Source organism: Paramisgurnus dabryanus, chromosome 5 (assembly GCF_030506205.2).
Source record: "Paramisgurnus dabryanus chromosome 5, PD_genome_1.1, whole genome shotgun sequence".
NCBI classification, from domain to species: domain Eukaryota; kingdom Metazoa; phylum Chordata; class Actinopteri; order Cypriniformes; family Cobitidae; genus Paramisgurnus; species Paramisgurnus dabryanus.
In genome coordinates, this window is record NC_133341.1 from 40,749,295 (window position 1) to 40,777,042 (window position 27,748).

Sequence of the window (27,748 nt, forward strand, 5' to 3'; positions counted from 1 at the left end):
TATCCGTTCGTTTAGGCTTCATTACAAATAGCGACATCTAGCGGCTAAATGAATGAATTAACGTTTGTTGCAAAGAATGCTTACATGTAATTTTTCTTGGACACAAAAACTTCAGAGCATAGAAAATATACACAGTAAGATAGATATCAAAAACAAAATAAAATACTTCAAGTCCAATAAAATTGCACGATTGTCAAAAACATCTGTGTGTTTTTATATAGATGTTGTACGTTTTATTCTAGATTACTGCTTGTTGCTTTTGAAAGGCAAAAAATATTATTTTTTTCTATTTATATTTCTAGTTTTGAGAAGCACGAGCCGTTACAAATACATTTTAATAATAGATGTACGAAATAATACAATACAAACAATTACATCCGCCTATTGTGCTAGCTGTGTGTTGCAAAGTAAACAAAAATGAGTAGTAATAAAAATAGTAATAAAAACGTTTGTTTAGCTCATATTTTACAAGCATTCAAAGTTTATCGTTTCAGATAAAGTATTTACTTGCTAGCTCAAGCGTTCGTTGTTGTTGTTGTTTTTAATTTGATTATTTTTCTTACCCCACAGGCAAATAGCTTTTTCTTGTTTTGATGTTTAATATTTCTTAAAGCAAGACATGCAGCTGTATTATTTTGCTTCTTGGGTAACCTTGTTTGTTTTTTTTTGTTTGTTTTTTTGTTGTTGTTGTTTTTTTTTTTTGTTTTTGTTTTTTTTTTTTTTTTAAACTGAGCAAAAAACTCTTGTAGTTTAAATTGTTTAGACATGTTACTAAACCCTATTGAATGCTTTTGTTAACATTAGGTTTTAACTCAATTATGTTTCCTCCCAAATTTGTTTAAACATCCTTTTGAGACAGCGGTCACGCCCTCTTTGCGTAAAGAAGATCACGTGACACCGTTACAGCGCAAGAAAGAAGGCGTTTGGGGCTTTGTGCGGTTCTACGCAGACTATCAGCGTATGACATTAAGATATCGCGAGAGCACCTCAAAAACTCAGCTATTAAATCGCTCTCGCGGTGCTTCAATGTTATACACCAATCAGTCTGCGCATCATAAATCCAACACGCCTAGCAAGTGAGCGGAAACGTGAGCGTGCAGCGGGGCAGTCCGTATCTACCCCTCTTAAGTCAAATCCACTGTTTATTTATTCCCCCTTTTGTGGATGTGGAGACAAATATTATAAAGCAGCAAAGGTAGGTGCTATGGTCACATTAGACAGTTGTGAATATAAATGTGATTTGTGATGCGTCTCTTTAAAACGCCAGAGGAGCGCTATCTGATATTCAGGAAGGGAACTTAAATCTAATGAGAAAAACATCAGTGGCTCTGCGGTAATTTGGTTTAGCTCTGATTTGCAAGTTAAGCAGCCGACAATGCTTAAAAAATGCGTATCTAGTTGACATCTATGTATAAATGCTGTGGACGCGCAGTTTTATTTGGGTCTTTAATGAGACGATGCGCTTTGCGTCTGACGTGGCGCACTTTCGATGCCCATTTAAATAGCCGATGCACCGCAGTCACAATCATTTTTTCGAACTTAAAAACTATAATAAATGCTATGGGAAGGTACTGCATGTCACACAGACTAGTTTTTATTTAAGCACCAGATCATTACTAAAGCGATACCACAGCATGTACTGTGGTACTGAATGATTATTGATTATTATGCAAGGTGATTTTACTGTACCCAGTGTATTACCATGGTGGTGGTACATATCCAAAAAACATCAGGCAATTTGTGTTTTTTTACTTTCATGTCAGCCTTATGAAAACTAACCATACTTTAAATATGGCAATTGTAGTAAAACCATAGTAACTACACCATGGTTTTAATAAAGCCATAGTTAAACAATTTTATTTTTTGTTGATACATTTTTTTGTTATTACAAATGACAATCAGTCTACCAAAAATGTGGTTACTATACTTTTACTATAATAAAACAATGGTTAATTTTTCTAAGGGGTGGGGGACCCATGCAGACAATCTGTGTGTCTGTCAATAGCATTTGCTCTTTTTTTTTTGTTGTTGCATGGATTCGGGGTGCATATTATATAGGATGGATCAGAAATATTTTTTTAAATAGGCCATAGTATAAAATAAAACAACACTGTTTTACATTGTTTATGTAAAATGTTACAGTGCATTTGAAAGCAGTCTTGCTTGTCTGGTGCAGATGGTTATGAAGATTATGATGAAACTGTATGAGCAGTCTGTTTTCAGGGAATCACAAATAATATCAGATCTACCAAAAAATCTACATAAAGAGTTTAAGTTGTTATTTTTTAGTAGATGCCACAGATTGGAAGTCTGTAGGTAACAATCTGTTTGTGCAATCTCATGTAACTGTTTAAAATATATAAATAAATAAAAAATATATAGGGCTCAACATAAAGGCCGGGAGCCAGTGTAAGAGACGCTCGGGCCAGTAAACATTTCACCCTCAGTCACTTATATTTTCTGCCTGTGGCTGTTTGTCTGTATGTATTTCTATGCAATGTTACCATCGAGACACATATTAAGTCATCACGAGGTTTCTCCTACCTTATTAGTTGTTGCGTGAAATTTCAGAATTAGAGTTTACATATAAAATTGCCAATTGTCTTAACAAATGATGAATACAATGTATAGGTACAATTATATTTGACTTTTGAATTATTATTTTAAATATGTGACACTAAAATCTTTTTGTTGGTGCGGCCAGTGAAAATTTTGGCAGGGCAAGTGAAAACCTGAACCACTGGCCCGACCAAGCCAGAATAAAAGATGATTTGTGTTGAGCCCTGATATAATCTAATAAAGTGCAGAATTAATTTAAATATTACATTAAAATATGTTGTGTTTTTTTTAAGGCAGTGGTTTTCAAACTGGGGGCCGTGGCCCTCTGGGTGGCCGCAAGATTGTGCTGGGGAGCCCCAGTTTTATGACATTTTATAAAATACATTCATTAATCATATATCTTAAATTCTGTGTTATCAAATCTCAGACCAACAGCACCACATTGTATAATTTAATATTCAAATTTTATGTTTTAGAATGTTTTATGTCATACATTTCCTTTGGGGGGGCCACAAAAGGCACAAGGGGGGCGCATGCCGAAAAAGTTTGAGAACAACTGTTTTAAGGTATTGGATTGGGCCTTGTAATTATTATGATATCATGTTTGTTTTTATTTTTAATTGTATAATGTTTTGAAGGTGACAATGTGCCATTGTTTAAATTTTAAATAATTACGAATTTGTTCTTCTTACTTTTACTATCTTAACTAGATATGTGTGGTGACAAACAGTCCTAAAGCAAGGCAAAGCCAGTAAGGTATGTTTTAGTTTGAAATTTGTGACCCTACCTGTGAAAACCTAGCTGAAGTCTTTTTTTATTATTGCAATTTACTGTTTCTACATAAAATGATCCTACATAATGTAAAGAACATTCCTTTAAAATGTAACCTTGGTATCAAACTTTCATGCTCCTATTCTCAAAATTAGATTAGCCTGAATTTCACAGGTAGGGTTCACTTTTTTGATGATTTCTAAAAAATAAAATAAAATGTAATTACCATCGCACATCTTCATTAAAGATAAAACCATTGTACTTTTAGGTAAATTTAGTTGACTTTAACTAAAATATATATAATCTGCTGTTTTTCGCAGTTAATATGAGCAGTGAGCTGAACGTGCCAATGGGCTCTCCAGCTCCTGGATGCCCTGACAGACTGCAGGATGGCAGTGGAATGGACTATAGAGACTGGGTTCGCCGCAGCTATCTGGAGCTGGTCACGTCCAACCACCACTCGGTCCAGGCGCTTTCATGGAGAAAACTCTACCTCAGCAGGGCTAAGCTCAAAGCCTCCAGTCGAACCTCTGCCTTACTGTCTGGTTTTGCAATGGTAAGTATTACTGTAAATAATGTACACTGAATATATTTCTGTTCAAAAACAGCTGCTGCACATCAGACCTAAACACAAAGCTGGTCTCTTACCTTTGCCTTGGCCTGTGCGTGTGAGCTAGAGGTCTTCACTGGTCCAGTTAGATCCGAAAACAGAGGTCCGACCGATACCCGAGCGGGTTCGGGTCTAAAAGTTTTACATATACCTCGGACACTGGTTGTGTATAATATGAGCAGTATCAGGTCTCGGGTAATTTAAAATGAATGTGTTTTTGCCGAACGGATCTGAGAAGGCCCAAACTATCTTGCGTGTGTGCATCGAGTCCTTTTCCAACCCCTCCTCTGTTTGACAAGAGTGCTTGCGACATTGTGTGGCTGGTGGTCAGCAATTTGGTCGGCTCCGCATCCGAAAATGATCGACCTCCAGACGATTTTTGGCTGAACAGGCAAGACTGTGACGTATCTCTTTGATCAATCCATGTAAAACAATGCATATACTATTTATCTGACACTCTTAAAATAATATATGGAAACCTTACCATTTAAAACAGGAATTCTTTACATGTGAAGACATTCTTACATTAATGAAATGATAATGTTTAATAAAGACATATTTAAGAGATTAGCGTTTTATTCATGTTCTCATATTTATATATCAAGCTCTGATGTTAAAAGCACCAGGAAGGACTTCTTTTATCCTTTCTTTGTGTTTGTTTTTGACTCGATTGCTTGCGTCGCCCCCTGTCGTTTCAAAGAATAGTGCAACAGAGACTATAAACCCCTTGTCTGTTTGTTGAGAAGCGCGCGCGATCAGTGGAGGCTCGTGTTGCGGACCAAAGCGAGAGTATAAACAAAGTTTATGGTGGTGTATGTAGATAAGAACGTCTCATTCTAGGGTAATAAAAACAATAATGTTCATTATGTAAAGTCTTTATACACCACTGATAATATAGTGATGTAAATTATATTGCATTTCTGTCAAAAGATCCTTCTAAAAGTTACACAATGCACCTTTAATTTTAACGGACAAACTTTTTTACTAAGTTGTCTCTGACGACGACATGTTTCACCAGTGGCGACTACTGTATGCATTTCAAAAGCGAGGGGTGACAGTGGATTGAGCCGTTGGTTGCAATTCGCAACCTCACCACTAGATGCTGCTAAAATTTACACACTGCACCTTTAAAAATAAATATTAATATCTCTACACCCTATACGTTTTCTGGTTATTATAACATTAAATCAGCTTTCAGTCTGTTTATAACAACCGTTTTTTATTCCCAATGATCTCCTGACCAGGTGGCCATGGTCGAGGTACAGTTGGAGATGCAGTACAACTACCCGCGATTCCTTCTCATTGCTTTCAGCGTGTGTACCACAATACTGGTGGCGGTCCACCTCTTCGCTCTCCTCATCAGCACCTGCATCCTTCCCAACGTCGAAGCCGTCAGCAACATCCACAATCTCAACTCCGTCTCCGAGTCTCCCCACGAAAGGATGCACCACTATATCGAGCTCGCCTGGGGATTTTCCACCGCCCTGGGAATTCTGTTGTTCTTGGCAGAGGTGGTGCTTCTCTGCTGGATCAAGTTCTTACCGGTTGACTCTGGGGCTCAGTCCGCGTCGGTTCTGGCGGCCATGAAGCAGAACTGCACCACGCCCGCGGTTCAGCCAGGGCATAGCGGGTGGCAGGCCGCGTTGGCCTCCACCATCATCATGGTGCCGGTTGGAGTGATCTTTGTGGTGTTCACCATCCACTTCTATCGCTCACTGGTACGCCACAAAACTGAGCGGCACCATCAAGAGATCGAGGAACTGCACAAGATCAAAGTGCAACTGGATGGACACGAGCGAGGTTTGCAAGCGGTGTGACATCCAGCATATGAGCACATCTAATACTTTTTGGGCATATTTTCGATTTTTACTTCTGAGGGGACACGACTTTTCGTCTGGTGGAAATGACTGAGAAAGCTTTACAGCAAAAAAGAGAAAGTTTACAAGATTTCAACAGCAAAGGGCTATTTATTTATATTTCTTTAGGCTGTAGGTCATTTGGACGTGCCATTTTTATGTTTTTTGCCTTAAATGAGAAAAATGAATGTCATATGAATGCTTGCTTTTGTCTTCATTTAGAGTTTTGCAATGCAAACCTGGATCGATAGCGTGCCACAGACCAAATGAGTTGAACTTGTTTTCAGTAAGGATCAGAGTCACTGCCAGAGTTTCTAATAAGAGTAAATCATCTAGCTTTTGTAAGAAACATGCCTGTATGAGCTATGACACACCACTTACGTTTTTGCAGAGTTGTTGTCCACATATTTTCCACAAAGGCTCCTTTTTTTCATATTTAAGCTGCTGCATTTAACACAACTATCGCTTACATGTAGTGCAGTATTTTTGTCTTTATGACGGTTCGGCATGTAAAATATAATCAAGCACAAAAGCAATGTCCATATTTTACACAAAACCCAAGGGAAGTTGTTCCTGTGTGCTACTGAAATTTTCTCCGTTAATGGTAAGAACAAAGATTACTTGCACCAAAATATGTAAAGAACAGGCACAAATACAAAGAAAAAACTTGACTGAGAAGAACAAATGGAGAATTACGAGCCGAGTTACAATTTTGTGTCGAATTGAGGAAAACATTCCAGTGGGACAAGAAGTTGCACCAATTTCTGCCTGCCTTAAATAATTGACAAACTTAAAAGTGCACTTGTAGTATAGTTCACAATTCGTCCGTTCGATCTGCTCACAATGCGAGATTTACAGATGTTTGCTTTTTATTTCATCTCTTACCACAGACGCTGTGTCAAAAACTTTGTTTTGAATGCAAATATCATTGAATTGACTGTGTGAAGCACAACTGCACCTTTAATGCGTAAATGCTCAAACAAGGAAACTTTGACCATAGTAACCACTGTACTCAGCTTGTGGGCTTTTGCAAGCACTTTGCTCTTGTTGCGTGTGTGCAAATAAATACTTTGGTCGTTTTTGATATTTCGGATGCATTGTGCCACACTGTCAGTGTAGATAAGCAATGGATATATGTAGTGTGAAAGCTGGCGTCTTTATGTGGGGAATTATTATAGAAGTGTTTTGTTGAGTAGCATGTTATATCACATCCGTCTGTACTTGTATGTTAATTTATGTTAAATAAACACAACCTATTTTGTTTACTTCATAATTTTGTGTTAATATTATTGGTGGACTTAAGTTGCTGAAACCCTGGTACACTGTAAAAAAAATTCCGTAGAAATTTCAATGTTATTGCAGCTGGGTTGCCGGTAATTTACCGTAGATTTACATTTATGTTATTTACTGGAACGAGTTTGTTCAAAGTTAAATAAATTTTAAATATTAACAAGTCTTTATCTTTACAGAATAAAACTATACAATAACAGCCTCATCCAAAGCATTCTGGGAACCAGAAATCATCATCAACCTTTTTCTGTTTTTTGCTTCAGATTTTGTTTCCCAGAATGTTTTACTTGATGCTGTTTTTTTTAGTTTTACTCTGTAAAGACAAAGACTTGTAAATGTTTAATGTTCATTTAACTTTGAACAAACTCTTGCCAGTAAATATCATAAATGTAAATCTACGGTAAATTACCGGCAACCCAGCTGCAATTTCTACGGAATTTTTTTACAGTGATTGCTATCATTTTTATAGTTTTTTGCCCTAAAAGTGTCTGTGACCTTTAAATCTTGTAAAAAATTAGTCAACCAACAATCTCGTCAACATATTTTGAACCGGTATGTAAAACCCCATTCTTATTTCTGGTAAATGGTGGTATATTAACTTCCTTTATGATGTGTATTGGATTAAACTGATTTCATTACCCAGTTGTGCTTTTGGGTGAAATGAACTTGTTGCTGATCATTTGCTGGAAACGTGTATGGTCGGGTTTCATAGCTGTGACTGGCAGGCGCACATGCACTGAGATTGCAGCTGGGGATAAGTTGACAGTGACTATGAAAGTTAATTTCAAAGTAAGTATGTCACACAGTGCATAAAACATAAATGGGTCATTCTACGGAAATGTCCATTTTCTGTCCCTAGCCTTTACAGAATTTTTACACTTGAAAAACACTTTTAGGGTTAAAAAATGTTTATATTTTGAAATGAAACAATATGGTATTTGAACAATTACACCTTCTTGAGCCATCAATGTAGCAATGCTTGATTTTTATTAATTAATTAGAATTACAAGCACCACAGAAGTGCTCGTCCCCACAGTCATGTACAGAGGGAAAATGCTTTATTTTGAGATCAAAAACAGTGTTTTCTTCCATTTAAAATACAATAATGAGTCCATAACTTTCAAATATATGATGTACATTACATTAAAAAACTAAATGCTAAATAAATATTATAAAATACATAATGAAAGTAGTGGTCCCCTGGAGTTGTGTCACTGGTGTTACCGTTTAACAAAAAAGCTCTTATTTTTAAATCAAAATCACACTGATGACATCACTTGACTTTCTTCTTTCACTTTCCTGGAGATTTATGAAGAGACGCCAATATAAGTCCACTGTCTCTTTTCAGTTATCAGATATCAGAAATCTTCTCATTTATCTCATGATTTCATATGGAGCTTTTAGTTTAAGTCAATGGTGTGACCTCCTTTATTGTTTGGGAATTGCAAAAAAAATAGAATACAAATGGATTAAACTGCTTAATTTAGTGAGTATACAATGATTGCCAACATGTGGTTTGATGCTTTGCAGCAGCAATTTTGTAAAATGCAGCTTTTATGAAAATTGTCACTGGTGTTACTGTCACTGGTGTTACCTTTCTTATGGGTAACACCAGTGAAGATCAGTAACACCAGTGACTGGTGATTTGTTGTGTCACTGGTGTTACTGTGTTTTTTTCTTTCACATTAAATGAAATCTTTCACATGTGACATGATGATAAATTTTAATTCATTGAATTCTGCTACACTTAAGAATTAAGCTTTAAAGCTGAAAAAAATAATATTTCATAAACACCTTTAATATTGATAAAGAAGTAAGGTAACACCATAGTGACAAAAAAAATGGTGTATGCAGTCTTTAAGTACATGCACACAAAAAAAAATCATTAAGCTGTCATTTATGTGTACTCAGTTAAAGATAATCTAATAATGTGGTCTAAGTTTAAATGTTAGAAAAAAAATCAATTATAAGACATCTTGACATACCAAAAGTGGACGTTTCTGTAGAATGACCCAAAAGTGCTATATTTGCTAATATATTGCTGTAATTTGAATGACGTAGGTTATATAAGAAGCTTAGATGTAAAAGCCGCTAAACGCCACCTCCGTCAAAAATGAGATAATATTAACAGAGTGCTCTTGGAACGTATATGTTCATTAAATAAGCTTCAGATACGCTTAATCCTGGCCTCAGGCCATTCAGATATACCAGTTTGTTGGCAGAATCCATTATAATTCTGATAAAAAATGCTTATTTACAAGAAAACACATCATGTGCATGCATTTGGAGAGTTTTGGATTTGAGCTCTTCATATATAATGCAGATTGTGCCTGTTTAAAGGAAAACACCACCATTTTTCAATATTTTACTATGTGCTTACCTCAATTTAGAGGAATTAATACATACCTATCTTTTTTCAATTTGTGCACTTGATCTTTGTACAGCGCGTTATGAATCTGTTAGCATTTAGCCTAGCCCCATTCATTCCTTAGGATCCAAACAGGGATGAATTTAGTATGGTGGCACAAAATAAAACGTGGCGATTTTTTACTTAGTTTGCAGCACTTCGACCTCCCTGCGCAGTAACATCATCCTTCCTGACTACTCCCCCTCTTGCTCAAACTTCTGTTAATATTTACCGCTTAAAAAATGGCCATGTTTTATTTTATGCCACCATACGTACTCGTGTAACTACTTATGTAACAGTCTTTAAATAGGGAAAACATAGAAGTGTTTGGTGGCTTCTAAGGCTATGTCCTCACGAAGCCAGTGCATTCCCTATACGATCATGTTTTTTCCTTTCTCTTTAAAAAAAAATTCCGTAAACACGAAACCACTGAAACCGACTGAAAGCGGTGTAGTATATATGCCGGACCAGTATTTGGCGCTGTAATTCTGCCACAGATATACACTATACACGGAGAAGAAGACTTTGAGCATGCGCATAACCAAGGTATGGTGTTGTCCATTATCGCTTGTTGGTCACTACAATTGCATAGAAGCAATAGATTTTGTTGTAATAAAGCTAGAAGGCTTTAGTAGCTTCTGTAGCACGAACACAATCACGTAGTCCGCCGTTATTGTTGTTGCTGTTACGTGTGAGGCTTCCGACACGTGATGTGATGACGTTTTCGCTTCACAAAATATACGGATTGGCTGTACAGACGAAACCGCAAGGGTGTCGGTTTCAGATTTATCCACTTTAGGACCCGGTTTCAAAAAATAGCGGATTCAGTCTCCCAAAACGCCGGATCCGTGTGGATGAAACGCCAATACGATAACAAATTTATACGTATACACGTCTCCGTGTGGACAGCCCCTCAATTCATCCCTGTTTGGATCCTAAGGATTGATGGGGCTAGGCTAAATTTTAACACATTCACAAGGCGCTGTACAAAGATTAAGTGCATGAATTGAAAAAGGAATGTATGTATTCATTCTTCTAAATTGAGATAATAACATAGATATACAATATATATATATGAATACATAAAATATTGAAAAACTTTGATGTTTCCCTTTAATAAAAATCTCTCACTGGAAGATGAAGGGATTAGACCAGGACAACATTTGTTCTAGTACTGATCTAATATTATGATATGTATAAAAACATATAGAATATTTATATTTTATATAATCCTAATATCCTATATCTATCCTACTGTATATATTATATGGACTGTGGGTGTGGTAGTATAGATAGATGACCCCAGTCAGAAGACATTGCAGTTAAGGCCAAATGTTTGTGGATATATTTTATTATAATGCATACAAAATTTTGTTAGTATTTGAGTAAACAATGCACCTTCTAATTTCACATATTTATACAGCATTAGCAAAATGAAATGGTTGTGCCCATCACGGCATGACTTACAAAAACAAAATCTGATCTGTTGAGAAACATGTTGCAAGTCTGTACACTGACTGAATAAGCACTAAAGCCATTTGAGAACTGCCTGTTAAAAAACAATTCTGACCTCATTGACACTACTTAATTCTTTCAATTACCACACTGATCCTTAGGGTATGATTACAAATGTAAATGAAGTTGCCTGGTGTCACAGGCTAATGATGATAAAGTGGGAACAGGTGCACCAAGAGTGCTGCTAATTTCATGATAAACTACAAAAGGCTGTGTCTCAAAGTGAGGAACGCTATCCTGTGGCTCTGTAACTGGCTTAACGGTAACTATTTTGAAATTAAAATTTTTGATGTTTACAGGACTGTCATACTGTATTGCTAGTAAAGCTCTCAAAAAGGCATAAAGTATGTATTTAATAGTTTAAAACTCCATGAATGGAATCATGGGAGTTTGAAAAAGTGCCTTTCGACAATCTTTCAGTCTTCATTGGCTTGCACTGTGACTTGATTTCTTTAATAAGGATGATTGTATGTTAAGAATGTCTGCAGCAATGATGAGTAATAGAATTTAACTGACTTGGTATTGTTGCCCTGTGGCATCACTGACCAAGGTTTGAATGAGTTTAATCTTCTCTCTGAGCTGTTGATGTTTCAGGTTTATGGAAAACTTGAGCTTTAATATTCATTAAATACTAAGTAGTAGGGAAATGTATTTCTTTGCATGCTTGATTTTATAAACCAACATTTAAATTGCCAGCAGTAACAAACTTGGAGTGTCTTTCTTTCTTTTCAGGAGGTTTTTGGTGAGTACCAAACATGAGGTCCCATGGGCTTCATGGGTCTGAGAAAATTCCAGAGCTGTATTTTTAGTCTGGGAGTAGTGCATCACTTCTGTGCCCTGCTATGTTTTTATCAGGAAGATGGGTATCTTAAGGAACCCTTAAAACAGGCTGTTGTTGAGTCAATATTATTAAAGTAATGTGTACACAAATATTGCAACAAGTAATTGCAGCACCCTTATCCAGCCTATGTTTTTAGGCCTTTCTTCTGTGAGGCATCTTATGTGACCCTGTTTTTGAAAACTTTACTGATGTTTTCTTAACTTAGGCCTTCTCTCCCCCTCTGCAACACAATCCAAAGGATGTCAATATTTATTGTATAAATTGCATTTTCTATCCTTGATGCAGAGTACCTTTTTATTTTTTTGATTATTTGCATTTGTCTGGTTGGTTAAGGGGTTAATCTGAGGGAGGCATTGTGTGCATAAGATCTGGCTTGTTCTTGTTGTCAAATGTTTCTTTTTTTTTTTTTTTTTTTTTAAGCTTTTCATTTTACTGTACCGGTTTATTTCTATAGCTCAGTTGCAATCAGGGCTGTTTCTAGCCATTTTGACGCCCTAGGCAAAACTCCTATTGGCACCCGCCTAAACAAGTTCAAAAACACATTATGCAAAAATCATGATATATGCAAATTGAGGGGTGCCAATAGGAGTTTTGTCTAGGGCGTCAAAATGGCTAGAAACAGCCCTGATTGCAACAGCGCTTGCATGCATTAACTCTAACAAGGCATTTAAATAAACTTGTTGTATAAAGGGAATTGTGTGCTTTTCAATACATTTTTGAAATGACCTTTGATCTATTGATGGTGTTGAGTGCTGAAAATGCAAACTTTACATGTAATGAATGATCAGGCAGTAATTGACAGCCTTTAGATCCAATGGCATACATGCATCAGACAGACCGTACTCCAGATTAATGGATCGCATTATAGGGTGGCTGTACCCAGGTTGTTACCTGTTGGACCAGGGTTAAGCAAATATTTTTAACTCAAGGGCCACACCGAAGAGCTGCATATGTGAACGACAAATTTAGCTTCATTCCGAATCAACACTTTATTACTGTACTATAGTTATACATGGACATCTTTACCCTGCCAATTTCATATTGCGGAAAAACTACCTCCGCATATCGCATTAACATTTCTAAAGTAAGCATCACAATCGGGGTAATATTTAGCATGGTAAGACACAACTCATATTTTACATTTAACTACCACTTGTGTTACCATAGTTTTATTACAAATAAAATGCCATTGTTATCACGGTAAGAACATAGTACATTTGTGGTTACTTACTACAAATGAAACTTTACCCTAGTTTAATCAAGGTTTATTTTCTTAAGGACAAATAATCACAAGTGCATTGTTTGATAATTATTATACATCAATTATCATTAAAAATGTGTTAAAAACAGGCCCTGGTCTTGAAAAACATGCAATACTTTTGGGCAAATCACATCTGTCTGATGCTGGTAAAATATTTTGCTGTCCATTCTGTGTTAAACACACATTTAGTTTCTTTAATTTTGTTGCATTGTTCATTAAGTTAAAGTGTACATTTTAGTTTGTCTAGTGGTAAGGTTGCAAATTGCAACCAACGTTTCAGTCCACCGTTCACCGAAATGCATAAAGAAGCTACAATAAGCTAGGCAACCGCCTTGTTCGCCTATGCCTAGAAATGATCCTGTGTGCAATGCTTTATAAAGGGATATCGGTTTGATTCTCAGGGAACATTTCAATAAAATGTTTATCTTGTAATGCACTGAGCACCGTAATGCACATGTCCAAAGTTGCTTTACACCTGCCCAAACTAAAAATTTACAATTTGAATGGTGTGGTGAGATGAAAGTCAAGAAGCTTTGATGGTACAATACAATTTTATACAATTATAATACAATTAAAAACAAATACTGTTCGAAGTACATTTAAAAGAATTCACAGTTACACCACTGGAAAGTTTCATCTGAGAGGCAATTTTTTTCACTTGACCTAAAATTTCCATTACATAATTTTATCGACATAATTACCAAACACTCATGGAAATAATTTATACTGGCATGAAGAGTCACATGCCCACATTTTGGGTAGCCTTTAAAGTTGCCATTGTGTGTACATTTATAGAAAACATGGTTTCCAATTTTTAGGATACATAACATGATTATTGGTAATTTGGCCTATTAAGAATTTTTTAGAAGTTAGTATGAGAGGCAAAACAACCGTAAAATTACAGATGTACTTTCATTATAATTTTTTTTTTATTAAAGGAAAGCAAAAACATGCCATGTCAACAGCCCTATTACACCTGTTCACTGCCAAATTAAATATTTGTATCTGTAAAATGTATAGAGTACAGTAATCAAATACACAGAAAGGACCACTAAAATGGGTGTATCTGAACAATGCGCAAAAATAATGTCAAATCACACAATTAGTGTATTAGTTCATAATATGGCATGTGGGGAAAAATGAACAAAATAGGCTTAATGTAAAACTGGTCTATCCATAGATATGTATAAAGGCTAGATGTGTTACGGCGGAGTCTCTAACGTCATCACCTGGCGGCCATCTTACCACAGGCAGCTCGCTCACTCGTAGAGTTTTAATGGTGCAGGTACTTTTAAATGACCATAACTTGCTCAATTTTCTACCAATTTTTAAACGGCTTGGTTTCGTACAAACGTTATTAACGTGGCTATCATTCTGGATGCTTTAACATGTTTTATGATTTTTTTTTTGTATAAGTATGCAGTGTCATAGGTACATCTTTGACGTTTATAACAAACCAAACCGTTTGAAATCAGTAAAAAATTAAGTTATGGTCATTTAAAAGTACCTGCACCATTAAAACTCAATGCTACGAGTGAGCGAGCTGCCTGTGGTAAGATGGCCGCCAAATTTGGCCAGCAGGGCAGGAAAGACATCTAGCCTTTATACATATCTATGGGTCTATCCATCAGGTGTGTATATTTTAATGAGATGTTGCAGTTCGGAGGGGTAGCCGGTGAGGGGACATCTATGATTGGCTTTGACATAGATGTATATGCACTTGTAACAAAACACATAACCTGAAGTAGCAAGGGCAGTGTCGTTGGTGCGCACTTTCCTGCAGAGTGGGCAGATTTTGTTGTGTGTTTGTGACGTTTCCTCGCTATGAAGGTGGAGAGGTGGTGGAGGGGTTGGGAGGGAGGTCAAAGACTTAGTGCTTTGGTTCTCTGACGAATACCACCACTCTAGAAACTGCAGAAAAAATACTCCAATCGAGAGGCTGGTTGAAAGTGATACGGCAACACCACCGACTGCTGTAGAGATGAGACGCTGACATTTTTCTGCAATGCTGAAAAACAAACAATTTTACTCATGAAAGTTTCAACAAAGACTCCCATTCCAGAAAAATGTACTACTTGGACTTTTTATAAACTCACCTTTGACTGGGGTTAAATGTCGGGCCTGATGGCTTGAGATCCAGGGTGCGGATGTCATGAGCTGTTAGATATGACAGTTTAACCCCCGCAAGCCACAAAAGTGGTGAATGTGTCCGTGCCTTGCCGAAGACATACAAAAGCTGTTGGCAAAACACCCAACCATCCCAGGCCATGCACACATAAGGGTACGCGGCCAGAAAGGCCCTGTACAACTTCTGCGTGAAGGACTGCGGCAAGCGGATGGAGAAATCGTCCTCATCTCTCTGTCGAGCAAAAACTTTTTCCAGTTTTCTGTGAAGGTAAGGCAGGAGGGCCAGCAGGAGCAAACAGCGCCAGTGCTGCTTACGGAGGAGCCCCAGGTGCGCAGGACGTGTGCTGTCCGTTCCTACGCGCTTTAGACCATAGAAGTTCTCTGAAAACGAGGCGCTGGTGCGGGATAGAAAATGATGCTGCAACAACAAATCTAGGAGGGCATAAATCTCATCAAACCTCCTCCAAAGAACACCATAGCGAGCAGGGTTAGATGTGGCGAGGATCTGTGAAAAATGACAGCATTGATATCTGGGTTGCTCTATTACTGTGAAGCAGAATGCAACACATGGATGCATTGAATGGTTGAATCTAAGGCTGTCAAACGATTAATCGCAAACAAAATAAAAGTTTGTGCACACTTACCTAAAGGATTATTAGGAACACCACACTAATACTGTGTTTGACCCCCTTTCGCCCTCAGAACTGATTAATTCAACGAGCATTCTTTAGAAATGTTGGCCCATATTGATATGATAGCATCTTGCAGTTGATGGAAATTTGTGGGATGCACATCCAGGGCACGAAGCTCCCGTTCCACCACATCTCAAAGATCCTCTATTGGGTTGAGATCTGGTGACTGTGGGGGCCATTTTAGTACAGTGAACTCATTGTCAAGTTCAAGAAACCAATTTGAAATGATTCGAGCTTTGTGACATGGTGCATTATCCTGCTCGAAGTAGCCATCAGAGGGTGGGTACATGGTGTTCATAAAGGGATGGACATGGTCAGAAACAATGCTCAGGTAGGCCGTGGCATTTAAATGATGCCCAATTGGCACTAAGGGGCCTGAAGTGTGCCAAGAAAACATCCCCCACACCATTACACCATTACACCACCACCACCTGGGTCTTCTGCTGTTGTAACCCATCCGCCTCAAGGTTGTGTGTGTTGTGGCTTCACAAATGCTTTGCTGCATACCTCGGTTGTAACGAGTGGTTATTTCAGTCAAAGTTGCTCTTCTATCAGCTTGAATCAGTCGGCCCATTCTCCTCTGACCTCTAGCATCAAGAAGGCATTTTCGCCCACAGGACTGACGCATACTGGATGTTTATCCCTTTTCACACCATTCTAAGTAAACCCTAGAAATGGCTGTGCGTGAAAATCCCAGTAACTGAGCAAATTGTGAAATACTCAATACTGGCCCATCTGGCACCAACAACCATGCAATGCTCAAAAATGCTCAAAACCTTTCTTTCCCATTCTGACATTCAGTTTGGAGTTCAGAAGATTGTCTTGAACAGGACCACATCCCTAAATGCATTGAAGCAACTGCCATGTGATTGGTTGATTAGATAATTACATTAATGAGAAATTGAACAGGTGTTCCTAATAATCCTTTAGGTGAGTGTGTATATATTTATGAATTTACAGTTATGATTTTTTATGTATAATAAATAAATAAATAAATATATAAAATATATAAAAATATTAAAATCATGTTTTTTTATATATAGATGAATGTTTGTGTATTTATATATACCTAATAATTACACACACATATATTATGCAAACACAAACTTTTATTTTGTATGTGATTAATCGTTTGACAGCCCTAACTTAGCTGAATCTACAGGAACAAGATAGGTTAACATCAAATCACAAAAATGTTAAGTGTCAATCGTTGTAAAATGACTACTAGGTCAGTGAATGTTTTATAACAGTAAAATTATAATAATTTATGTGTCACATGATGCCGTTAACACACAATGATTGAATAGATCAAATACCTTGACAGCATGTTGTAATGCAGGTTTGACAGCACCCATCAGAGAGTCCTGAGCTAAAACCTCAAAAATTGATGGTCTGTTATCTTCAGCTGTAGCGGCTGTTGTTAAATGTGCACCTCTCTCCGCCATCACTGCTGAATCAATGAAGATGTTTCGCAATCAGCGAGCAAAAATGAAAATGATGGGAACTGGAAAATCTTTTAAGAATGTTCATTTTCACATTTTTCACAAAAGTGAAAACTACACAAAATTTCATAAAACAAACAAAAAAAGCAATATTTATTCCACGAAATGCCAGGTCTTTTCGCATTACACTAATTCGATTCCGCTGTAACATCTAACATCCTCCGACTTTCCGCATTTTCCCTGCGTGTTCGTTCCGCTCTTCATTTTGTTTTTCCGGGTCCGCTCCATCTTCCAGCGCCGACCAATCTGTGGCTAAAACCGCATCTTCCATCTCCCTGCTGGAAAGGGCTGCATTCACAAAATATCCTTATATTTCTCGTCAGTTCTTATATCGCTGGTGAGTTTGCATTGTTTAGTGTTTTCATTGGCTGTCTGTAGTAAAAAGAGAGGGCGATGTGTAACCTTACAGTCGATCATTTTCCTGTATCCAAGGTTTTCACTAGCTTAGCATAGCTGGTTCATTTTGGAATCACGCCCAATTCATTCACTTTATATTTATTTAACCTGTTTAAGTTCGCATGTAAACGTTACATTTGACTTAAATTGTTTGTTTGTGCCCTGGTCAGTTGTATTATTTCGAGGTTGTGTTTCTGTGTGTTTGCGTAGCATTACATTCTCATGCAGCAGATAACTGTCTTCATGGTTTCCTGTGTATATTAGGGAATTTTACCGAATGCATTACATCGTATCTGTTATTACTTTGTATAACATAAAATATGTGTTTAGGAATAAAGTGCTTTTTAAGATGTGTGTTGAGCCTGTAAATGTGCTATAAGTGATTTCATTTTCAGATTGAGAAGCTGTCAAAATGACTGACTCTAAATATTTTACCACAAACAAAAAAGGTAAGTAAATGTTCATCTTTAAACTTTAACACTTTGTCTATCCTTAAGGTCCAATGTTAGCCTGTTAATCACATTTGTCTTAATTGTGATCTTTATACTAGTCAATTAATTTTTGATCATTAAAGGGGACATTTCACAAGATTTTTTTTAAGATGTCAAATAAATCTTTGGTGACCCCAGAGTACGTATTTGAAATTTTAGCTCAAAATACCATATAGATCATTTATTATAACATGTTAAAATTGCCACAAAAGTGCAAGCAAAAATGTGCCATTTTGGGTGTGTCCTTTAAAATGCAAATGAGCTGATCTCTGCACTAAATGGCAGTGCTGTGGTTGCATAGTGCAGATAAAGGGGTGTAGGGCTGGGATAAACGATTATTTTTTTAACGATTAATCTAGCGATTATTTTTTCGATGCATCGATTAATCTAACAATTCATTTTGTCAGTCCGATTCGACTTCGATTCGATTCGATTCTCGATTATCTCCCCATTAATTAACTAATAGCAAGTTATACATGTTGATTTACATATCTGAATGTAAACATTTCAATATATCTTTATTGCTCTTAAAATTTAAAAATATAAAAAGACTATACAAGTGCAAAATAATGCATTCTTAGACAGAGGTAGCATTCAATAAAGCTTTTGCAGTGCATACTGTGCAGTTAAGTAACCGTATAAAAATCTCAAGTTCAAATTACTTTATTTTACATGCATTAATGAGCAAAACCTCTTCAATGTGCCTTGTGATGGTCTGTGTAATTTTTATAACTAGATTTGTTTAATCCACATTGTTTTCGTGCTGTTCTAGTCCATTTAATGACAGATATAAACTTAAGATAGACTTATTATAGACTTAAGAAGCACATATATTATTAAATCTCTTTCTCTTAAGTTTGTTAAGATAGATTAGGACTCATTTACTGCTGGACAGAGAGTGAATGAAAGCGCAGTCTTCTGGCAACAGTGACATATCTCATTGCTTTCTGTTAAATTGCTCAAATGACTGTTTAAAACACACTAGGCATCACATTCATGATTTTATGGTAAAATGACACTTTTTCGCGTAAATCCACGAGCATTTAAACCATAAACAAAGCACTTTCACTTTAATTGAGCGTGAGCAGCGCAGCAGAACCACGCAGAAACGATTGCAGCACTGTTGCTACAGAGCCACCCAAGTATTTGCGGCTGGCTCCGACCTCCGTTTATATCCGTTTCGAGCCGCGAGCTCGTGCTGCTCATGCGGCGGGGTGCATGCTTGTTAACATGGGCGCTGAAAAAACCACGCGCCGCGCGGCCGCAGGCTCTGCTCACCCTTGCTGTGTGAAACCGGCGTGGACTGAAGCCACTCGCGTTGATACTACTGCGCCGCCTTTTTGGGTCTGACGAATCGACGCGCATATTTTGCGTCGACGTATTTTTTGCGTCGACGTCGTCGATTACGTCGACGCGTTGTCCCAGCCCTAAAGGGGTGGTATGATCCCCTTCTGACCTCACAAGAGGAGACAAATTTCAATTACCTATTTTTTCACGTGCTTGCAAAGAATGGTTTACTTCTATTAGGTTAATAGAAGCCCAATAATAGCACTTAAACATGGAACAAGTCAGATTTTCATGATATGACCCCCTTTAAATATCTGCTTCTGTAGCTCAATTGGTAGAGCATTGCTAGGGCTGTCAAACTATTAATTACATACAAAATAAAAGTAAAAAAAAAAGTATATTATATTTATTTTTAAAAACTAATTTATATACATTATCATTAAAAAATAAAAAAATAAATATATATTTTCTTAAATTATAATGTATTTGTATTTATATATACATAATTATTACACACACACATATATTAGGCAAACACAAACTTTATTTTGTATGCATTTAATCATTTAACAGCCCTAGTTAAAAAATATACATATTAGCATTGACCATTAAAAAGCATTTATCACCCACAAGTAATCTTATCATTTTGCTCTGTTTTAGGTGAGATCTTTGAGCTGAAGGCAGAGCTGAACAATGAGAAAAAGGAGAAGAGGAAAGAGGCGGTCAAGAAAGTCATTGCGGCCATGACAGTGGGCAAGGATGTCAGGTATGTAAGCTCTTTTAGCATACCTATTCAAAACCCAATGTGCATCCTTGCTATTAAAATCACTTATAACATTATTTTCCAGGTTTATACCACTGTAACAGATAATGTAATATATTTGTTTCCTTATATACATGTTTTCTTCCTTCTTTAGTTCCTTATTTCCAGATGTGGTGAACTGCATGCAGACTGATAACCTGGAGCTGAAGAAACTGGTTTATCTATACCTAATGAACTATGCCAAGAGCCAGCCTGACATGGCCATCATGGCCGTTAACAGCTTTGTCAAGGTAATATCAATTAAATTTGGATTAATCCGATTCAAAGTCAAAAACTTAAATATGAGTGGTATGGCATTGTTATTTGTGTGAAATTCCACCAGGATGTCTGAAGTTTTTCTTTCCACATTTCAGGACTGTGAGGATCCAAACCCACTGATCCGGGCTTTGGCTGTGCGCACGATGGGTTGCATCCGTGTGGATAAGATCACTGAATACCTGTGTGAGCCCTTACGGAAGTGTCTGAAGGATGAAGACCCCTATGTGAGGAAGACCGCTGCAGTATGTGTGGCCAAGCTGCATGACATCAATGCCCAGATGGTGGAGGACCAGGGCTTTCTGGATTCTCTCAGGGATCTGATCGCTGACTCCAACCCCATGGTGAGATATTCTGGATTTATTTCATTGAGTGAATGATGATGATCCTGTTTGCACCTGGTGTCTCCGTTGATCCAGTCAGTTGAGGTGGGCGTTTCACACCTGGTTTGAACATGCATCTCAAATTCATCTTCTGTATTTATTTTTCACTTTACGTCAGCGTTTATGGTTACTTGACTGTAGTTTGAATTCTTCCCAGGTTGTGGCTAACGCAGTCGCGGCTCTGTCTGAGATTAGTGAGTCTCACCCTAACAGCAACCTTCTGGACCTCAATCCTCAAAACATCAATAAACTCCTGACGGCCCTCAACGAGTGCACCGAGTGGGGTCAGATCTTCATCCTGGACTGCCTGTCCAACTATAACCCCAAAGACGAACGCGAGGCCCAGAGGTGAGAGGGCAATACTTCTCATAGCTGCTGTTCTTTCCAAGTATGCACTTGATTGTGGTAAATTTGGGTGCCTTCAGGTGTTTTGCAAAAATGCGGATAAACATGTTTCAATGAGAGAGACTTTTAGTTTTGTGTAGTGACTCGTGAAGTTTATCATCTAAAGTTTGTGTCCTTTCACGGTTCTCTTTGAGTTTATTATGCAACAGACAAGTTGTTCTTCTTATCTGTGTAAGTAAATTTGCATACCAAAAAACAAATTAGATTTGATGTTAAAATAAATTGTGGTTTCTGCCCAGACATGTTTAGGTCAATCATCTTTGTTTCAAACTAGTAAATGGTTGATTCTTAGACCCTGTTTACACAAGAACGCTCAAGGGTGAAAACGTACAAATATTTTATCGTATGTGCATTTCGTTTACACGCCGATGACGTTTTTGGGGCTTAAAAACGCAAAAAGTGAAAACACCCACCAGAGTGGAAATCTTAAAAACGCTCTACCATCGCGTTCCTGTCTAAAGGGGTAAAACGCAAAAGTCTGCTCACGCTGGCTCTCGTCACATGCGCGTTTACGACACCGGCATGCACCAGTTCAGGAAAATAACCATATAACCAAATAACCAAATTTAGGCCGCATTTACATTGCATGTTTGAAGTGACTCAATTCTGAATTTTTCCCTCATGTGGCACAGATCGGATATGACCCACGGATGTGTAAGCAGTAGCGCTGGGATAAACGATTATTTTTTAAACGATTAATCTAGCGATTATTATCTCCCCATTAATTAACTAATAGCAATTTATACATATTGATTTACATATCTGAATGGAAACATTTCAATACCTATATGTTTATTGCTCTTAAAATTTCAAAATAAAAAAGACTGCAAAATAATTAATTCTTAGTCAGAGGTAGCATTCAATAAAACATTTGCAACGCATACTTTGCAGTTTAGTAACAGTATAAAAATTTCAAGTTCACATTTCTTTATTTTACATGCATTTATGAGCAAAACCTCTTCAATGTGCCTTTTGATGGTCTCACAGTGTAATTTTTATAACTTGATTTGTTTAATCCACATTGTTTTTGTGCGGTTCTAGTCCATGTAATGACAGATATAAACACAATTATAGACTTAAGAAGCACATACATTATTAAATCTCTTTCTCTTAAGTTTATTAAGATAGATGAGGACTCATTTACTGCTGGGCAGAGAGTGAATGAAAGTGCAGTCTTCTGGCAACAGTGTGTTTTTACATATTTCATTGCTTTCTGTTAAATTGCTCAAAGTCTTGACTGTTTAAAACGCACTTGGCATCACATTCATGATTTTATGGTAAAATGACACTTTTTCGCATCAATCCACGAGCATTTAAACCATAAAAAGCACTGTCACTTTAATTGAGCACGAGCAGCGCAGCAAACCGCAAGCTCGCGCTTCTCATGCGGCGGGGTGCATGCTTGTTAACATGGGCGCTGAAAAAAACACGCGCCGCTTACGCACTCCTCACACTTTCTGTGTAAAACCGGCATGGACTGGAGCCACTCGCGTTGCTACTACTCTACGGCGCCGCTAGTTTGGGTCTGATGAATCGACGCCCATCTACGTATTTTTTGCCATGTCGATGCGTTGTCCCAGCCCTAGTAAGCAGGAAAAAGCAAATAAATTCTGATAATCGGTTTCAGGCATCATTCATATGTGGAAATAAATCTGATATAAATCGGATACATGCATTCTGTCTGCATGTAAACAGACAGATCTGATATACCCATGTCAAGACGTGTCGTGCGTCATTAAAAATGCGACACACCACCAGCTATCACATGTCTCTTCTTAGCAGCGCAATAAATGACGACAGCTCCACTTAGTGCAGTAATGTTGAAGTTTTATGTCCTATTACAGAAATTAAGCTCAATAATCTTGTGTAAGCATTTTGTCTGTTTCCATTGCATATCGCAACATTTTACTTTTTCTGTGGCTTAAGCTGTTCTGGGTCAGTATGTCTACCTTGAATTGTTTTGCTAAGTGTTTAGTGTAAATGCAGATACCGGAAGTCGCTTTTAAAAGAAAAAAAAAATGGTATACAGGCAAAAAAATCTAATTGGGCATCAAGATTTACAGTGTAAATCCATAGGTATTTAAAAAAAAACCTTCTCTGATGTCAGTACTTTTGGCCTTTTTTTTTTACATTTTTGATACATATGCCAATATTGTCTTTCTGACTCTTTTAGCATCTGTGAGCGTGTGACCCCTCGCCTGTCCCATGCTAACTCAGCCGTGGTGCTGTCGGCAGTAAAGGTACTTATGAAGTTTCTGGAGCTCCTGCCCAAAGACTCGGACTACTACAACACCCTGCTGAAGAAGCTCTCCCCTCCTCTCGTCACATTGCTGTCTGGAGAGCCTGAGGTCCAGTATGTGGCCCTCAGGAACATCAACCTTATTGTGCAGAAACGGTTAGTCTGCTCATTGTATGATGTGTTTTATTTAGAGATGTAACGATTACTGGTTTTATGGTTAACCACAATAAAAATGTCCAATGCATGATTTTTTATTTACTGTTTAACCATGCCAGTGTCACAGCTCAAACCCCTGTCCAGCATTAACCAGTTTCTGCAATAACGTGAGACAAACACATTTATTCACATCTTCTTACATGTGTTTGTGATGACAGTGCTTCACTGACTGAGTTTAAATCCAAAAAATTTCACATTTGGGGAAATTTAGTTGTACTGACACGTTTACTTTATATATCTTTAGACAGATTCATCTTTTCTATTCATTTTCCATTAAATGATGTGATCTGATAAGTTTAATGCTCCTTTCTACTTTGTTTGTTTCTTCCGCAATTGCTGTGAGCGCAGGTGTCATGCAGCTTACTCCTGTGTCCTAAAGTACACCCTATTTCTCACAACATATACAGACAGATGACTTGCTGATTTGTCCTGTGTTTATATACAAATCTGACTTACTCACTTGTGTTTTATCTGAACTATATGAACATTTATCTCACGACCCCAAATGTGCCATGAATAGTGTTAATGTTATTTATTTGATGTTTATGCGAACAAAAGTGCACTTACATGTCAAAATCTATTTTAAATTTGGTTTGCATCAGTACTTTTTTTTACATTTCTAGAAATTGTTCGCAGAATCATAATAATATTGATAATAGTGGTGATTTTGGTCACTATAATCATGATGTACAATTTTCATACAGTTTCATCTCTATTTTTACTTTAGTAGTTTATAATTGGCATGACTCACGAGTTTGCAACCCACAATTCTTGGATCTGTGTTGTGATATATTTTTAAGTGAAACAATATAGCAGGGAAAATAAGTATTTGACACATCAGCATTTTTATCAGTAAGGGGATTTCTAAGTGGGCTATTGACACAAAATTTCCACCAGATGTAGTCATCAAGCATAATATTGAATTCATACAAAGAAATCAGAACATTTAAGTATACAAGTTGAGTCATAATAAATAAAGTGAAATGACACAAGGAATAAGTATTGAACACATGAAGAGAACAAGGTGCAAAATGGCATAGAAAGCCAAGAGATCACCTGAAATCTGTTGTGTCAAATACTGATGTGTCAAATACTTTATTTTCCCCGCTGTAAATCGAAGTAGAAAAAAATGTGTCCAGGGCTTAATCCGAAATTGTTTGGACAGTAATAATAATTCTTAATGTCCAACTCCCAAAACCAATTTTATAATTTTGGGTCACTATCGAGTAAATGCTTAGATCCCAAATCTTTTGTTCGAAAGTGCCGATGCAGTATGAAAGCACATAGCAAGCCTGCTGTTATAATTAGCCTGTAGCTTTGCATATACACTGTGTAGTCATTGGTTGGTTATCTATGACCGGTTGGAGGATAAAGGTTCAAACTTATTTGGCTGTTGCCTACGCATTTGTGTACATATCTCAATGTATAATTGCATGTTGATGGAGAACAAAAAAATCTATTAAAGTGGTCAGGTCGGTTCAGAGTTTACACTGCAAATTCATGCGTTTCTGGCCACTGAATGTGGTTTGAATAATACGATCACAAAACATTTTGAACACATTTTACGCCTGTGATTAGATCATTTAAGATACCTGGTGTAAACAGGGTCATTCTTTACAGTCACTAGATGGCAATATTCCCTAGTTTACTGTTATCCGAATGTTTTGGTTGAAGCAATGTTTTCATCAGTCATCTCATTTTTTCTCTTCCCTTGCAGGCCTGAGATTTTAAAACAAGAGATTAAAGTGTTTTTCGTAAAGTACAATGACCCCATCTACGTCAAGCTGGAGAAACTGGACATCATGATTCGTTTGGCCTCTCATGCCAACATTGCCCAGGTACACCAAAAGATATTTTGCCCTCACCTGTTGATTAAAGCAAATATGAAACACGGTTGTTCCTAAACCTTTATACCTCTATGGAACTATATTTAAGCTCAAGTTTCATTACTTTTTGTGGTTTTGTATGCAAATGAACAAACCACAGACTCTGTCATAGATTTACAGTCATAAACATGCTGTGATGCTGGCGAAAATACTCAGGGGACACTTTTGCAACAGTTCCCCTAAGATTTATAATTGTTAAAGGGATAGTTCACACGAAATGAAAATGCTGTCATCATTTATAAGTTTCTTTATTCTGTTGAACACAAAAGAAGATATTATAAAAAATCATGATTGTGCTGTGCAGTATGTGTTGCAAAGATGAAATATTTAGCAGAGCTCAATGGATTTTCCTCCCTAATCTATTGTCATCTTTTTGGAAATCCAAGAATTGTGCCCAAAAGGAACGAGAGCTTTTCCACATTCTGTTCGGTGGCAGGATTTGTGTCATTCAGTTTGACAAAACACACCAATCCAACACGCTCAAACCAATCATGTTCAGTGTAAAAACAACATCTGTACTCACAGCTGCCTCTGTCAAGAAAACGTTCTGCTACATTTCACTGTAATTCACTGCATCATTTATTGTTAATTACTCTTAGCAAATAATTTTTTTCCGATTGTTACTAGATGCTATTATCAGACATTTTTCTCTCAGGTTTGTGAACTTATGAGAGTCGGAGGGGATTGGCCCAATGTTCTTTTGGGGGGGTCAATAAAGTCTGTAGAAAATGAAATGTATCTAAAAATGTATCTGCCTTCGATTTATAGGTGCTGGCTGAACTAAAAGAATACGCCACCGAGGTGGATGTTGACTTTGTTCGGAAAGCAGTTCGTGCCATTGGCCGTTGTGCTATCAAAGTGGAAGTAAGATGAATCCCATTCATTAAGCCAGAGTGGCTTTGTTTACATGCACAACATTTTGTCAATCCAACTGAATTTAATCCGATTGCAGGTTAAGACGGTACACTTAAAGAAACAGTATGTAGGATTGTGGCCAAAACTGCTACTGCAATCACAACTGGTGGTCAATACACAACATGACAACATAAACATCAGTTGAGGGCTGCAACCCTACTTTTTAAATGACAATATCCTGGTTGGACCACTGTTGTCAGTGATATAAGTATTTGAAATGAAAATGATTTCTTAATGTCTAGTGACATATCAGGACCATTTTATGATTAATTGATTTACATTTCTTACATACTGTTCCTTTAACATTGCAATCTGATTAAATGTTTGTTTACATGTACATTCTATATAATCCGAACTAAAATTCTGTGCAAGCGCACAGCCAGGATTGCCAGATTCCCGTATAAAAACCAGCCCAATGCACATTCAAAACTAGCACAAAAGCATCCCAATGACTATTCACACACTGCAAAAAAAGTCTTTCTTGCTTCGTATGTTTGTCTTGTTTTCGGTACAAATATCTACAAATATTTAAATCAGTATGTATTTTCTTAATAAGACAAATCATTTAGACCAAAAAATACAATTTATGTGAATTTGTGCTTTAAACCAGTGGTTGTCAAACTGGGGGCCGCGAGATGGTGCCGGGGGGCCCCAGTTTTATGATATTTTATAAAATACATTAATTTATCATGAATTCTGTGTAATTAAACTTATAAAAATAAGGCTACTAACCAACAGCACTACTTTGTATAATTAAATGTTTTGTTATTCTAAAAAATTTTATGTTTTAGAACAAATTTGTCATAAATTTTTTTTGGTGGGGGCCGCAAAGGTACGCACCATACATAAGGGGGGCCGCATGCTGAAAAAGTTTGAGAACCACTGCTTTAAACAAGCACAAATCTGCCAATGGGGTAATTAAGTTCAAGATTTTTTGCTTGCCCCATTGTTCTAAACACAAATTCACTTACATTTTTATGTTTGTTTTTGTCTTAAAACTACACTAAAGCACTATTCGGAC

General features: G+C 37.1%; 3 protein-coding genes and 1 non-coding gene across 5 annotated transcripts in view; 3 read left to right on the forward strand and 1 right to left on the reverse strand.

Annotated features, from left to right (window-relative positions):
- Positions 1-1,063: 1,063 nt before the first annotated feature.
- Positions 1,064-7,061, forward strand: orai2 (ORAI calcium release-activated calcium modulator 2). 2 transcript variants are annotated; one of them, XM_065284182.2, is made up of 5 exons: positions 1,090-1,195; positions 3,036-3,125; positions 3,270-3,315; positions 3,651-3,886; positions 5,185-7,061. In XM_065284182.2, exons 4-5 carry the CDS (start codon positions 3,656-3,658, stop codon positions 5,755-5,757), a joined length of 804 nt encoding a protein of 267 aa, XP_065140254.1. In that variant the 5' UTR covers positions 1,090-1,195; positions 3,036-3,125; positions 3,270-3,315; positions 3,651-3,655; the 3' UTR covers positions 5,758-7,061. The 2 variants fall into 2 exon arrangements, with proteins under 2 accessions (XP_065140253.1, XP_065140254.1); XM_065284181.1 differs by lacking the exon at positions 3,036-3,125 and having other exon boundaries at positions 1,064-1,195.
- Positions 7,062-11,494: 4,433 nt separating this feature from the next.
- Positions 11,495-11,590, forward strand: LOC135774597 (Z30 small nucleolar RNA). Its single transcript, XR_010543758.1, has one exon. It is a non-coding gene; the product is annotated as a Z30 small nucleolar RNA (small nucleolar RNA).
- A 2,794-nt stretch (positions 11,591-14,384) lies between these two features.
- pex12 (peroxisomal biogenesis factor 12) lies at positions 14,385-17,576 on the reverse strand. Its single transcript, XM_065284184.2, has 3 exons — positions 17,246-17,576; positions 15,207-15,742; positions 14,385-15,118 (listed from the first exon to the last, which is right to left on the reverse strand). The coding sequence occupies exons 1-3, from the start codon at positions 17,372-17,374 to the stop codon at positions 14,731-14,733; spliced, it is 1,053 nt and encodes a 350-aa protein (XP_065140256.1). The 5' UTR covers positions 17,375-17,576; the 3' UTR covers positions 14,385-14,730.
- Positions 17,577-17,629: 53 nt separating this feature from the next.
- The window catches only part of ap2b1 (adaptor related protein complex 2 subunit beta 1), a 49,347-nt gene continuing 39,228 nt past the window's right edge, over positions 17,630-27,748 (forward strand). Inside the window, exons 1-9 of the mRNA XM_065284183.1 lie at positions 17,630-17,768; positions 18,223-18,276; positions 20,266-20,371; positions 20,523-20,658; positions 20,782-21,027; positions 21,224-21,414; positions 23,645-23,866; positions 25,644-25,764; positions 26,581-26,676. Coding sequence (XP_065140255.1) covers positions 18,240-18,276; positions 20,266-20,371; positions 20,523-20,658; positions 20,782-21,027; positions 21,224-21,414; positions 23,645-23,866; positions 25,644-25,764; positions 26,581-26,676 — 1,155 coding nt within the window. The 5' untranslated portion in view covers positions 17,630-17,768; positions 18,223-18,239. The remainder of the gene's footprint in view (positions 17,769-18,222; positions 18,277-20,265; positions 20,372-20,522; positions 20,659-20,781; positions 21,028-21,223; positions 21,415-23,644; positions 23,867-25,643; positions 25,765-26,580; positions 26,677-27,748) is intronic.